This window comes from Trachurus trachurus (genome assembly GCF_905171665.1).
Source record: "Trachurus trachurus genome assembly, chromosome: 9".
Lineage (NCBI taxonomy): Eukaryota > Metazoa > Chordata > Actinopteri > Carangiformes > Carangidae > Trachurus > Trachurus trachurus.
In genome coordinates this window covers 30,639,095-30,655,306 of record NC_139895.1, presented here as the reverse complement: position 1 = coordinate 30,655,306, position 16,212 = coordinate 30,639,095, and the positions used below count along the sequence as shown (strand labels likewise).

Genomic DNA, 16,212 nt, shown 5'->3' with positions numbered 1-16,212 from the left:
GTTACACAATGTCCCTTTAAAAAAACTAAGCATTAACAGATTACTGTTCACCCTAAAGTAGTACCGGTACCAGTACTGAAACTGGAGCCTATTGACACATAAAAACTTCTCTGATTAACACACTAGCTTGCTTCTTTGTGTGGTGTGTGCTGAAGTATCCAGACTTGTTTCCTTCCCTTCATCATCTTCTGATAATAAGGCATAATTTAATTCAAAGTTATTTCTAGAAATATAATAATCTCTGCAAACTTTGCAGAGCTCTTCGATATCCAAGATCGATGACAACAGTTAATTTAACTAATTTGACACAGGGATAGTAGTTAAAAGTCTCAGTGCTGTTGTGCTGTGTATCTGCTCTGACGGTGTAACTCTCGTCTAATCAAATTACTTGGAATTAACTGTTGCAGAAAGTTTACCAATCAGCACTAAAACAAAGTACAACTGAGAGGCTGATGGGAATGTCATTCATTTTTACTGATTTTGTCATAAACCAAAGTTACAGCTCAATGAAAAAAAATTAAGGAATCACCAAAGATTAATATTTCATCCTGAGGGTGACATGACTGTCAGTGTAAAAATTCAAGACAATCCATCAGCGATAGATGTCACGACCATTGATTCAACTGTCAATCATCAAGATATGCCAATCTGCCGGTGGTGCTAGTGGAAAAGTCATCCCAATCATCTGGGTACCATGAATGACAAGCAACTATCTGTGTGTAGGATCCACACCTTGCACATTAATTAGTGTGTTTGGTTTGTGCACACTGCACTGGCATGGGTCACTCTGGGTGTGCACCTGTTGTTAGATGTAAATGCACTCATCTGTTCTTCTAACTTGGCTTTGATAATCATGGGGTAGGGTGTGTTCAGGAGTGGAATTGGTTGTGCAACATTGTGATATTGAAAACAGCAAATGAGTAAACAGAGGCTCGGAAGTGCAATTTGAATCTTTTGGTGCGTGCATCATCAGTTTTCTCCCGTGTTTAGTCTACCGTGGTCCAGGCCGACACCGCCATCCATAAAGCTACGCTGTTATCTGCTCGTCAAAAAATGTCAATAACTACTTGTGTGTACAGTGCGTTCACAATGCCCATTCACCATTAATGTTTCATGAGACAGACACCCATCCACTGTATTTGTTATAGATGCTACAATCACCAGCTCTCATCAGAAAGGGGCCTGGGCTGCTGTTCCATGAGGGAAACACTGCATCAACAGTGTTTCTATGTAGAGAGGGGAGATGAAAAAACATTCTGCATTAAGACTGGAAATGAAGAGAGAGAGTTAGACTTTAGAATTTATCTGGCTCAGCATAATGCGGGCTATCCTTTTATTTAATGCCACACAATAGGGAACGTTAATTATACATGGTGTGGATCATAAAGTAGTATGCTGAAATAGACATTTTTCTCACTTGAATTATCATTATTTTTCTTTCCTTGTATTTTTATGCCAGCTCAAGGTTATGTGTCCCCTTCCCTTATATCATTACCCAACCCACTGTTCAATGTTCCTCTGTAAAGGACTGGAAGCAGGGTTGCCATCATTTCTCTGTAAAATGAACTGTAGCCTACATCTAATACACTTAAATAATTGATTAAGAATTAGCAAATTATCTTTTTTTATATATACGTATATATTTGCACATTACAGTATTTTTTCCCTTTAAATTTTATAATTTGATAAATTATTCCTTGACATAAAGCACTTTAATTTCAAGAAAAACAATACAGCTTCAAAGTGTTGTGACAAACCATGTTGCGCTTCATTAATCATTTAAGACAAATTAAACTGACATTTAAACAAGACTGCATTCACTTTAATCACTAAAAACTACACAAGAACTTCCCAAAATATAGTTTTCTTTTTTCGTACAACAAAATTCTGCGGCACATTATATTTGTTATGCCATCGTCCCTATACTGGATCCAGTGTGACGTGATGTCTGCTCCATTGGGCTCTACAGTATATCCACAGTAAATTCTGCAGACTTTAGTGTCCTGGGACAATCGTATGCTTCACTGGCTCCAACTGAAAAGTTGTGAATGTGTTCCCGAAAACATCTAGCTGCAAAGCAGTGAAATCGCTTGTGGGCCAAAAGTTGGGGAAAGTTGCAGGGGCCACAGCTGGAGAGGGCCCACACAGATTCCAAAGGAATGATTTTATTAAATAGGCACGCCTCGAGCAACTTTCTCTCCGGGGGTCCAGATATCTGAGCTGCACTGCTGCTGCTGCACAGACAAATACAGAACTACTGGTGGTTGAAAAGTAGGTTTGTATATTGTATTTTTAAAATTTCCTCTCACTAGAACAAAGGAGAGAGTGATTCATCTTTATAAAGCTTTGCACGATTTATTAATACTAATCCATAACGCGGCGCTTGCTGATTCTGATTATGTTGGATTTGGAAAGTTCCAGGCTTTATTTGGGTTGAGATTATTTTCCAATGTAAAAATTCAGTGTCAACTGGTTCTACAGTAAACACTGAGTTAACCCCCTGCATTGTTACATGGTTTTTGATGCATCCAGAAAGTTTAGTTGAGCAAAATCAATGTCCATCTCCGAATCTAAATGTCTGTAATTATTATATGTACTTTATGTTTTACGATTTGACACAGTGCAGACACACAGAGACCCTAATTTGTATTGGATTTTCCATTTTCTGTTCCATTTCCTCTTTTCCACAACACTGGCTTCTCATTTATTAAGAGATGACTGCACTTTTAGATTTTGTTTGTACACAAGATGTGGCTCATTGCTTTGTATTAAATAGAATTCAAGTAACTCCTTTGATACATACCAGTCTGTCTTCTTAACAAGGTCGTTCTCCACATGTTTTTATTCAGAGGCTCTTCTCGTTCTTGTGTTGCACTTGTAAGGGATTCTTTCATTTTGTCAGCTTCTTGTGCTTTTTCTACTTTGCTGGTATCAAATAGGAAAAGAGCAGCCTTTCAGAGATTGAACAGTCATTTGCCCAACAGTGGATCTTTTCATCTCTTAGGATTAAATATGTATTTTGGTCTAAAATTTAATTGTTTTCCCCCCCAAAAAAGAAAGAAAAAAATCAATAGCCAATAGCATCTTGTTGCAGCAACATATAAAGTAAGTTAGATATATCAGTGGTGCATCCAGTTGACAATCAGTCATTTAATATGCTTTTTTTCATGGTTTATTGATGAGCAGTGAGCAGTGACCACATTCCCAGTGAAAAACAACTTTTGGACACCTCTGTATGTAATCTTATGTTTTCTAGCTGTGAAGACAATAAATCACATTTCAGCACACAGCGTGAGGTAGTGGCCAGTCCTCTGGAGAGGTTCTCTCTGCCTTCACTTTATCTGAGGCATGAGAGAGTCAGAGTAACATTACTACACGGGGGCCAGAGGATGACTTTGTTCCTGACTGCTCTACCTCGCTGGACTATCAAGCTTTTGGTTTTGGAGCAGCCACGTAGTATATAACAATGCCTCTCTTGCCAACAAATAACACAAAGCTCCTGCTTGTTCAGGGAAAATACAAATTGCTCTGCGGCGCTCTGCTGCTCAGAAGGAGAAAGTCTGTACCCAGGTGTTTACTCAGTGCCAGCTAACTGATGCTGTAAAGTGGGGCTGGTGCTGCACCTGGGCTGACAGTTGGAGACGGCCTGCGCCCCGGCGTCCCTCAGTGGGGCAGCGGCACCGAGGTCAAGAGCAGCATCATGAATCAGGAAATCAAGACTGATTTGTAAACTGTCGGGGTGTTGATTCACATAGGTGATGATACATAGGGGGGAGAATCCTCTGGCAGCAGGACAGGAGTCTGCTGATGGCGGGTAGTCACACTGCAGGTTGATCTGCAGAAGGTTACAGCTCACTCACACTTACTGTGATTAAAGGGTTTTTATGTGCTGTTTAACCAGTGATAAAAAAAGGAGTGTGTGCTGTGAATATGTTTTATTATTATTATATATTTTTTTTTTACATAGGAGGGAGCTCATTGAGGGCTTAATTATGTTTTGAAAATCAGCCATACCTGCTGTCTGGATGTCTGAACCTGATTGATAACATCTCCTCCTTTAGTTGGAGCATTTACACATATTTTCAGAGTTTCCTAATAGTTAGGAGTCAGAGGAATACATTAGCCAGAGCTGCAGGCTGGGCATGGTTAAGACTGATCTGACTGTTTGTAGAGAAACCAAATGGGTATTTGACTGAAAAACAACACTTATTTTCTAACCTCATGAACTGATAGAAATGTTTTTTTTTTTTCTCCTAAAATTTGTTTAATCCACCAAGAGAAACAAATGTTCTCAATTATTAAATGTTGCATAAACACAAAGCAAACAAGCAATTGCCTAAATGAAATAAAAACGGCAAAGTTCTATCAGGAGCGACTTGTTCAGAGAATGAGTAAACAACATTATAAATATAATCAGTCATTCAATTCCAACTTTTATTACAGTACTCTTATGATCTTATGACTGTGTCTCTCAGAGAGACGATGCGTATCAAAATCTAGTTCTAAGACTTTTATTTTCTAAGTTTCCATCTTGCACACATGGTGCATTCTCTCAAACAAAGCTCAATAAGGTACCACAGACATTGTCGATCAATTTGAGGATTATGTTCCTGATGAATGGGGCCCAGCTGATAAAACCTATAGCTCTTTGGATTTATGGATTCTTTTCTTTATTATTTAATATTGCAGCCTCAAAACTCGCTGTAAGTCTTGGTTATGATCTTTCAACTCTTTCTTTTTATTGATTATTCATTTAAATCTATGTGTGGTTGTTAGCGACGTGTACATATTGGCATTTTCATTTACAATTGTCATACAATAGTGTCTACTGTCAAAGACAGCAGAGACAGCAGAGTAATTGTGTGAACACACTAGTTTTTACTTCTTCCTCAAGGACTGACTGATCTGTTACTCTCTGTCTTGCAGTCGCCGACTGTCGAGTCTTAGAGGGATTGCCGAGATATTCCTCCATCCCCACATACCTGCCTGTCAACTACCAGCTGCTCAATGCTGACTTGGCGTTCTTCCTGAAGGAAGCCAATCAGGATTTCATGAGGAACTCTAGCCTGATGTCGCGGACTGAGCCCTTCTTCATCTACCAGGCCAGAAGTTTACCCACAGTGAACGCCAGCTACGGCCCCGTCTCCGTGGAGCAGCCCGTCCCCTTAGAGCTCCTCCAGAGCCCAGGGACTTTCCCCGCCTCTTCTGTTTTTACCTTCAACTGGAAGGTGCAGACTTTCATCATGAACACTAGGATCCACCTGGCCAAGCCCAGAGTCCAGGTTCTGTTCTACATCGCGGGCCGGGATTGGGACGACTACAGCACCATCAACAAGCTGCCCTGCGTGCACATGTTTGCTTTCCACGAGACACAGGAGGTACGTGGCACTTGCCAGCTGAAAGGGGAGCTGGGGCTTTGTGTGGCTGAGCTGGAGCCGCTGGCAGGCTGGTTCAGCCCGCCCAGCGTGGTGCCGGGCCGCCAGAGGAGCCTGGAGGTGTCTGAGGGAACCCCCGTGGAGCTCTACTACATGCTGCAGTCCACAGACGGAGGAGAGTGCCACTCGGAGGAGGCCAGGAAGGACAGCTTCATCCGCTCCAGCCAGGAGGGGCTGTTTGGTTCCTTCACCTCCACACCGCTCAGGAGGATCGGTGGCGTGAGGCTCTACCAGAGCCCCACCCCCCCTCCTCTGGCTGAACACAGGCTGGATAATAACTTTATGGTCATGGTTCCAGCTGCACCCATGCGACAGAGGGAAACCGTCTCTGCTTTTATCACGGTGTCGGCCTACTCTCCCGTGGCGATGTTTACTCTCAGGTAAGAGTGTTTTCTTTTTTGTTCTTCCATGAAGTGTCTGGCTGCAGACTGTCTGTTGACTCTTGAATGTTATTTTGTCATTTTATTCTTTCCTAAGGCAATATTCACACTGAAGTTTTAAAAAATGGAGACTCTAAAACAAATGGAAAGTGGTCAAACCTCTTGCTCTTCTTCATTTCTCTATTAGCAAACACAAACACAGACTTCAGCAGGTTAAACCTCTACCCTGTCCTTTCCTGTCCTCCATGGTCACTCACATTGTTTCATTATAACAGAACATATCAATAGCATTCAGTTATTATAGATGACAATATATAATAATAACAATAATAATTTAATATTTGCTCATAAACATTCCTGTTAACTAGATGAGTAGTACTGACACCATTAATTAAATCAGTGTTGTCTGATGTTAATATAAAGGCAGACTAATGACAACAGCTTCACTGTGATTGGCAGCACTGGAATTCAAAATGAGTGATCAGAGAGAGAGAGTTAGGAGGGGACACACACACACACACACACACACACACACACACACACACACACACACACACACACACACACACACACACAGCCTCAACCAACGCTGTGACAGCCTGTGTTTTTACATATTGGACACATGATTATTATCATTATCACCCATATACTGACAAGGGGAATAAAAGAATAAGATGAGTCACATAGAACAATCAGCTCCTGCACTGTCAACACATAATTAATTGAATGACTGCTTTTCTGTCAAGTGACCATTGTCACATGAATTTCACATAAGAAATGACAAAAGGCCTGCACATGACCACACTCACAAAGAAAGATTAAACAAACAAGATATTAATTCAATTTGTGAACTTTAGAGAAGCTGGCAGGTTCATTTTGTTACAATAGGACAGAGACAGTCTGTCTCACTCTCTACCTGTTTCCACTGTCTGTGCCAAGCCAAGCTAACTGGCAAACATGTCTGTTTACCAGAAATGATGAGTTGTTATCACAATGTTTCGCCATGACAGTTATTAAACTGTGTGACACATTACTTGGCTTGATGTGTGATACACAATACAGCAGGTAGCTAGGTTTCTTCATATCAGACAAGACAGAGAGAGAGAAAGAGGCTGTTGATTTCGTACCTTTACATGTTTCGATAGATTCTTCCGTCTCGGTGTAACGTGTCTTATCAGCTGATGTTACCAACACCTAGTGATGCTTCTGAAGAAGACAGAAGAATTAGTCGAAAGATGTAAAGGTACAAAAAGAACAACCTGTCTTTTGTTTGATATATGAAGAAACTATTGAAAATGTACAGTCATAATGAATTCCATCGAGCTAATACACAAGGTAGTTCAATTTTGATAGGAGTATGGTGTGTTTAAGTTAACTTCAGTTAATTCATTATAAAGTTGTGTTGTTGTTTTTATGTTGCCACCTTAACTCTCAAGCCATAACTTCAATCAGGTAACCAAGCGTTTCCTCTGCAGTCAAATCTAAAAGGAGCAGGGTTATCTCTGGGATATAGTGTGACTCAGTGAAGCTGCTGATAGGTACTAATTACAGCGAGCAGACCAGACAAAATGATTTGCGATAATTTACATGCAATGCAAATGAGGATGTCATTAATTAAAATGCATATCCATTAGGGTAATGACTGAAGATGATCTTAATCACACTGGTTTGGAACATTTAGAAACCTTTGGATATGCTGTAACAAGGGGTCGAGCCAATTTGTCAACCTGTGTGAAAAGCAAATCAAGCGGCACGGCGAACAGAAGGGTTTTCTGAGAGACGGGGTAAAAAGTACAGAGGCTATTTTCAAATGAAACCCGTTAATGCTTATATAAAGTCATCCCACTTCAATTTTCTCTTTCCACTTGTTTACTAATGAAGAGGATTCTCCCATGCAGCTACCAAAAAAAAGATGCACAGCGTGTGCTTCAGGGTTCAACGTTAGAGCCAAGGTAAACAAGTTCACAATAGCTGTGAAGTTTTAACAAGCCAAACAAATTCTCCAGACTTATGTCCTTCCTGTGCTACATTTAATTACTGCCTAGTTGTCCCGAAGTGATAACACATTGGAAATGTTTTTTTCTTTTTGCTAAATTGAGAGACTCTGAATGATTTCTTTCATCAGTCAAATGAACAGGCCAGGCTGGCCACAGCGGCGATGCCTGTGGTGTTTTTATTTGGCAGCGCGGCGCATGGCAGGCGCAGGTTGGCCATCTGAGAGCCACAGATATGGAAAAGGCCTCTGTGTGGTCCTAGGTGATAAGGCTGTCCTCATACATGCATTTGTTAGGACGCTTAATCACCAGAGCGAGAAGACTTTGATCTCTATATTCACAACATCATTATCATCTGTGTACTACACACTCCTGTGTCAGCCATTGTTAGCTGTGGAGCCCGAGTGCAGGGTGAGCTTATGATCCTGTGAAATCTGTCAAGCAGACCTTCTGATACTGCAGTTTTAAGTGCTTATTAGATCCGGAGTTTGGTACATTTAATAATACAAAAATCCAAGGCAAAGACCTTCATATTACATCGCACAGTTTTATATCTTATTCAGTCTGACCATGAGTAAACACAAACACCTGTATTAAAATTCTCAATTGCTCCCTACAAATGAACAAAAAAGGATAAACATTTAAAGAAAGACTAAAATGGCCACCGAAGCTCTCAGTAAATCGTTCTTCCTCTCTCCTTCAGTTTTCACCTTCGCCTCATCCATTATGCTGAAAGGTTCATGCTGGGATAGATGTTATGCAATGAAAGCTAATTTCGCATACTTTTTAATAGCCAATCATCCAGCCAATTTATTGCTTTGTGGAGGCCCAGCATGGTATTTCTGTCTTGACATGCTACTTTTAATTTGATCGGCTCCGATTTGATTTGACCTCCTCTGTGTTAATAGACTGTGTCACTCAGAAATGGAAAAGTTTTACTTATTTGACTGTAGTTTACTTTTCCTCATATTTCAAAGGATTTTGTTGTGGACTGTTAAATAGTTGCTTGCTTTTAGTTGCTGTCATGGGTCACCCTGACATACAGGTCCATTTCTATTACCTGTCACGTCTGTCTTTGATAAGCCATCATCCACTGGAGAGAAAAGACTTGGATAGGGAGAGAAGAGAAACATTTTTAAATGCATCATCACTGTTATCGTTATCTGTTATTGGCACTAATATAATGGGGAGGTGGAGAGATCCAGTTTAGAGGGCACCTAGGTTTAATATACACTCTGCCCCACTAGTGTGAATTTGTACTATAACAGTGCTTACCAAATGCTCATAAGGATCTTGTTCTACTCCCTCTGATAGTACATTGTCCGGTTATGATTTACAGCTGGAAGGAAAACCATTGGAGGAAGCCCTGTGCCCGTGGACAGTCTAATCAATGATTGTTACCATGTTTGTGAAAGCTGTGCAGCCAAATGAGCATATGAGCCTGCCTTTCAAAACATAGACTTATGTTTCTCCATGAGAGGGAAGGGATTACTCAGAATATAAAACAGTGATATATTTTTAACCTGTTTAATTGCATTCTCCTGTGTTTTGTTCTCTGCAGCTCCCTGCAGTAAGATACTGCTTCATTTGCATACGACACACCATATCTATAAAGACTAGAAATCACTAACACCTGTTTTCATTAGAGTGCAAGTGTGTAACAACTGATAATGTAGTAATGGTTTGATAAAAACAAAATAAATGGGCTTAATAACCTGTGACTTTAAGGGATAATATTCTAATGATACTGACAAATACTGCAGGGCATGGATGCAAATGGTAGTCTCCAAACTCCACCGCATTAATAACATTTATAATCTGAACCTTATGAGATACCAAATTGCGAAATTTACCCATCACTGAGTTCTGGAACATTTTATTTAGAAAACTTTTGAATGTGGTTTAAATTCCCTTTAAGTTAGTAAGTTTAATTGTTCATTTGTGTGTGTGTCCATATTCAAAATATATATAGGTTTCTTGGGTATACAAACAATCTATTTCTGATCTACAAGTTTGTTTTGTGTGAAAAACAAAGAAGAGACCAAAATTCTAACTAAAAACCTCAAACCTCAGCTTCTACCAAGCTCAAAGAGGTTTTGATTAAAACCAAATAAGTCAACAGTGACAACTAAATGAAACCAGAGTCTTTCATTCACCATAACTAAAGTGTTTTTTTGTTTGTTTGTTTTTTTACATAAACTGAAACACAATTGGCAGTAAACATTCCCATTCAACGTGATGGGAAACAATTACATTTCCACCAAAATGTTATTTGGCAAAAGAAACTAGGAGTTGAAATTCGTATTAGGAAAACAAATTGTTCAATTATAGTGGACTCATAAAGTATATCCCAAATAAAGTAGTGTGGAGCTGATGGCCACTAACCAATATATCATTATGCACTGTGCTTGTGCTGAAAGAAAGAACAATGGTGCAGAGACGATTACTGCAGTGTCCAAAAGTGTTTTTCAATTTGCAGATGAACTCCTGCATCGTCCTCTACACTGAATAATAGTTTGATAGAGAGTGGACAACAGTAAATAAACACATGTTTTAAGACACAACCACAATCCATTAAATCTCTAATGAAGTAAGAAAGGCTTGTAAATGCAATATTGCTATGCCTAGATATTTCATGACATGTCTAACACATTTTCTGGTTATTACTGTATATATGACAAACTACTATGGTTTAAGTCGTCTTATGGATTTCAAAGGTCATTATCAAAGTGTAGATTAAGTGACTGAAGCTGGACGAGTCAAGATTAACTTTTTGACTGCAGTGCACTCCTTTTCTGTGTGTCGACTTTGATACTCCCTGACTTTGTAGCGCTGGCTGAGAAACAGTATCACATCACAGCCTGCTGTCGAGCTGTTACTCCTCGTAATGTCGTCAAAGAATGAGGACATTTCTGCACACCAGCAGATTCTGCAGGGGAGTCGAATGAAGGAAGAGACACTGAGAAGGCACTTAGGACTTTAAGGCCATTAAGTTTAATATGCAAGTAATGTATAAGCTGAAGTCATTATCATAATATGTTTTCTGGTATCACTGTGCGAGCAATTTAGATTGTTATATGTCATTGATAATTCATTATTATTCCTCAGTATAAGTCGGTTCATATGCAAATCAAATGCAATGAAGGAAATGATTTTAAGGCATATTTTCCTCCTGCAGTCTCTAGTGGCCTAAAAAAAAACCCAGAGCACAAAAGGAAATGGCTCTATTTTCTGTCCTGGTACAGTGCTGCCATCCAGCATGAGTCACTGTACAGTGAGGGTCATTACATGAGCTTTGTCCTCCCCGGCTGTACGCAGCCATTATTTCAACAATAGATTAGTGGGAAGACGAAACATTTGTTGTAAGAGCAGACATCCTCCTTTACATTTGCATGTTCCTCGCATTATGTACATGTGAAAATGTCAAATCACCTCCTATTGCCACAAAACAACAAATGAACAAACACACACCAGCCTGCAGGTACTGAGTATGTTTTGTTTGAGAGCAGGGCCCTCCAGTGTCAAAGAACACTCAAATGATTTAATCTTTCATCGACAGTATGATCAATGGACAAGAAAAAAAGGATCAAGGTCAATTTTCTTCCCCCCTCATCAAAATCTTACGCCTACATTACCCACACTGCAAATGCTCCACTAAGACTTGAGGCCGAGGCATGGATGTGTTTTGTTAGTGATGACTAATGTAGCTTTGAGCCTCAGGCCTGAAGGAAAGTGTGGGCAACACCGTTTTTCTTTTAGTCAATGGAGGGAATTATATTAAAGGGCAACTCCACTGATATAACAAAACAAAGTCTGTTTTCCGGTCTTAGGGAGCACTATTTCATATTTGTAGAAAGCCTTTTGTGGCTCCTGAGGGAGCTGTGTGAAATCTGATGTCACTTGAGTCAGTGTTTGGTGTGCCTGAAGACAAGCAGTTAGATGTGCTGTGAGAATGTACAGTCTTGAAAACAATGGGAATTCTCATTAACATGGAGGAATCACATCTGCTTATTTCACACAAAGTAAATGTTGAGCTCAGCTGACTATCACAAAAATAAAACCCTGACAGGTGGCGTCCATGTAGGTGAAATCAGGTGATGAGGTGAGACTGTAACCCCTGTTCCATTAATATCTATCTATCTAGTATTAGGATTAAAGACATTGTGTCCCACCTTTAACCTTTATAGTTAAAATATATTTTTTAATGTTGCCACCACTTATCAGAAATAAAATGAACAACTTTATAGTAGGTTCAGGTTCAGGTACTTTATTGTACCCGTAGGTAGATTTGTTTTGCAGTCAGATCCTTTTGGAACATATAACAACACACAAAATGTTATTTAACACAAAACCAACGCATGATAAAAGTGTAGAAGTGCTCAGGTTCCACCAGTCAGGACATAAAAAGAATGACTCTTGTAAAATGTAATATAAAATAAATAAATAAAAAGCTCTGGACTGAAACCAAAGGTAAAATAAATTAAAACTGAATAAAATTAAATATGAAAATGAATACATAAATAAATATGTGCAATAAATTGCTACAGCTTTTGTAGCAGCAAACACTGCAAAATGTCACCAGCCACTTTGAAAAAATAACTACTACTGTACCAAATAAATTAATTCTGCTTTCTGTTATGATGCAGAATAAAGTTAAAGAGATGAATTTGCATTGGTTAGGGAAACTAAATATTGTAAAGATCCATACTGCATTTTTCAAAACTCATATGAATCTTACAAGGGAGGCAAAATAAACCTAAATCACTGATGTGAAGAAGATAAAATACCTTCTCCTGTTTGCCTGAAAAAGTCAGTGTCCACCCTCCAACCAGGAGAAAAATGAGAGCATCCTGACCTTTCTCTGAGCTCTCCTCCCCTCCAATAACTTCTGTACAGCCCCTAAAAAACCTTGAAAACCTTTGAAGCACATGTAGTTTTATAAAGAAACATCAAATTTACCATTAGAGTTAATTTTTTAGATGATCAGGAATTTCATTTTGGTTAAACTGATATAAAATTCTTTGACTTGGAAGTGACTTCACATTTTAGATCTCACTCTACTCTACTAAAATGACTTGTTTGATCTCATACCCATGGCTGTTTTTGCCTCCAATGGGCCTTGAAATGGCAAAGATTGGAATAAAATCGGTTGCAATGACACAAAATTCTGTGTTGTCATCAGTGCTGAGATAATAACAGTTCTTCCTCTGGTTTTACTTTGATCTACATTTTGTATGTGCGTTGTTTGTGTGTGGAAAAAGGAGGTGAAAACCAGCCTGATGTATGTACTCTGTGTGTATGTGTGTGCGTGCTTATGCAGGTGTGTTGTTTGTACACTTCCTTGACAGTTTTTCGAGTTTCAGCTGGTGAGTGTGCCAAGCAGATAAACACACTGCTGGTCTTCTGCAGGCAGTTTGTTTAATCGTCTGCCTCCCATAGAGAACATTCTACCAAACATTTGTTTGCAAACAGATTTCAATAAATGTGTCAGCCTTTTGCAATCACATTGTGTATGCATGTGTGTCTTGTTGGGGAGCAGGCTATTGTGTGCAGTGTGTGTGTGTCTGTGTGTAAACAGAGGTGTTGGTGCATGTGTTTGTGTGTGTGTAGAAGTGTTTGAGCATGTATGCTGACATGTCTGATCACTGCACTATGCTCACACTGTGAATGCCAGAAGTACCGTATGAGCAACTGTGATGGTGGAATCAATTTGCCTCATCTTTAAAAGGCAGTGCATCACTGAACAAATTATCTGCCATTACGCTTCATTATGTGTGCTGATGGACAACAGTGACTAATCTATGCAAGAAGCAATGGCCTAAAATATGAGCAGGGACGTGGATCCAGACTAGAGTCATTCTCCGGGAAAGTGTTCAAACTCCCACTTCCTGTGAATCTTAGAAATTTTTCCAGAAGGCATACTGTAGCTCAATAAGTTTAATCACCAAATATTTGGTGGATTATTGGGAGGATTGTTTGTATTTTGCCCAATAATGCAACCCTCTTGAGAACACTACTCTATTATTTTGTACAATAAACTGGCTATGTTTGAGTTTTCTCTGCTGGTAGTGGGTGGTGCATGACCATTGTTGAGACAAGAGATTACAATATGCTGTCTGAGCAGCGATGTGTCTTCAGGACAGATTGGAGGCGACTGTGAGTCTCCATTGGGAGCTGACAACACAGATTGGGGCTAGCTGGTTAGCATGCTAACTTTAATAGAAGGAAAGGCATGGCAGGAGCTGATGCTGATGCTGCTTTCCATCACTGCTGGACGCGGAAAGTTGCTGCATAACGTATAACTGGAGGAGAGTGGGTGAGTTGTTTTTTGTCTCTTTTCAATAGAAACCAGGGAAAGTTAACAGATGTTTGATGCCTCGTATTATGGGCTGGGACCCTGTTTGTACTGTTGATGACATTTGGTGCTGTTCTGAGCAGTATTTGTGGCTATGAGTGGCTTTTTGATCGCGGTTTGCGCGTGGAGAAAATAGACTTGCTAAAGTTGCTACAACTAGAGAAGCTAGTGGTCAGCAGACTTCATCTCTTGAGGGGGGTCTAACTCGGTGCGTTGGACCATGGATTAAATTTACACCGGAATATCCATTTAATGTGAAGCTCTAGCTGTCCATCTGACTTGAACAGACAAATTAAAGCAGAAGTAAGTGGAATGTTTGTGTTAATATAAGTCTTAAATAGTTATATCTTCCGACAGCAATCACTTACATAGAGTGTTTGGTCTGAAACACGGGTCTGTCAGTCACTCTGCTCTGCTGTAAGCCGAGGAGAAAACTTTCCTTGTATCCTACAACCTTTATCCAATGAGGACAGAGAACGGCATAAAGGGGCGGTCCTCTCTGTGTGTGCAGCCAAGGGATGTGCGTGAATGTGGTGACGTAGGGACGAGGACGGGGACTGCTAACTCCATCGGCTGACAAGAAGTTAGCCAAAACGACCGGATCGCTTACTTCTGCTTTAAGTGGCAGTCTATTTTTTTTTTTTGGGGGGGGGGGATCATATCCTCTTGTACATAGAAAATAGTCATAGAGTAGGGCTGTGATAGCTGAATGTAGCTTTGTTTTCAGGGCACAGCAAAAGAACCGTCGCACGTCAGGACTTGCACCTGTCCAACAACTGACCCCAAATAATATATTATATATTATATAATACCCAAATGTTCCGAGTTTACTTTTGTAAAATTGACAGGAACCAATGATTTTAGGACATTTGTGCTGATTACTAATTATTTGATAATTAAGTTATCACCAATACACTATGACAGAAAAAAAATCAGCTCAAAGAGCAGAAAAGCTGCAATTTGTGATGAATGTTCTTTTGATTGACTTAATCAGTTTTCCACAGTCTACTTTCTCTTATCAAATAGCTCACATGGTAATAAAACAATGAATAAAATGCTGCAAACACCAAGCTTTAGTTTGATCTGATTACTGTAGTACTCCAGTGCTCATTTCACACACATCCAACCCTGTCTGCTGATGGGGTATAGCAAGTGAAGTCAGCTGTAAACATGTTGCTTCAGCTCCAGGCTCGTTGCTGCTGACCACTCACTAATGCCTCCAGACAAATGTTCCACTGAAAGTTGTTATACTTAACAGAAACAAATGAATAACTGCTCGGGTTGAGAAATGGCCGAGGCTCAAGCCAAGTTCAAGACCCCCTCTCTCCACGTAAGACCACAACACACAGATCAACTCACTGGTCACATTCATATCTAATCATTATAGTGCAATCTCATTTGAGAGGCATCATCGCTGGCTATAAACAGACTCTGAATCAGCAGCCACCGGGGTGATTCTGCAGTGGAAAATATGTGATGAAAGACTAAGAAAATGCCTTGTCATTTATTGGCAGGGATTGAAGCCATAAGCCATTTTCCTAAAACAGCTTCTCCATTTGAAAGTGGAAGAAGCACTCCAGGGACCAGATATAGATGATTAAGACTAAATGTATCTGAGAGAGAGTGGCTTTGAACACACATTAAATAAATCTTGTCAGATGTCTCCAAGTCATTATGAATAATTTCTTTGTAGTTTTATATTTAGTCTATGAGTGGTTTCATTGTGATTTGGCAACCTGCAGCAGATGGCTTGTGCCTTTCCAAAACAAACTGTCTTCTTTCCTGCTAAAGTGGCGAATACTGTCAACAGCAGAGAGTGTGTGTGTGGAGCCCTCTTGGATGCAATCCTTCCTGGAAAAAGAAGAAACGCACAGCACTTGTAGAGCTATTTTGTCTCTATGTGCTACACAGTCTCCTCACGTTTTCATTAAGGCAGCATGACGGGTGCTACAGGGTGTCAAACAGCAACATGTCCTATGCTGAGCTTGCTCATTTAAATTTGTCCTATTATGTTTGTTACATTTTTATTAGCTCGTCGAGGAGTGTAT

At 39.8% G+C, this 16,212-nt stretch overlaps 1 protein-coding gene across 1 annotated transcript in view; it reads left to right on the top strand.

Annotated features, from left to right (window-relative positions):
* The window catches only part of LOC310991581 (transmembrane protein 132C), a gene marked incomplete at both ends in the record, with an annotated part of 146,563 nt that overhangs the window by 22,628 nt on the left and 107,723 nt on the right, over window positions 1–16,212 (top strand). Inside the window, one exon of the mRNA XM_083979338.1 lies at window positions 4,927–5,815. Coding sequence (XP_083835464.1) covers window positions 4,927–5,815 — 889 coding nt within the window. The remainder of the gene's footprint in view (window positions 1–4,926; window positions 5,816–16,212) is intronic.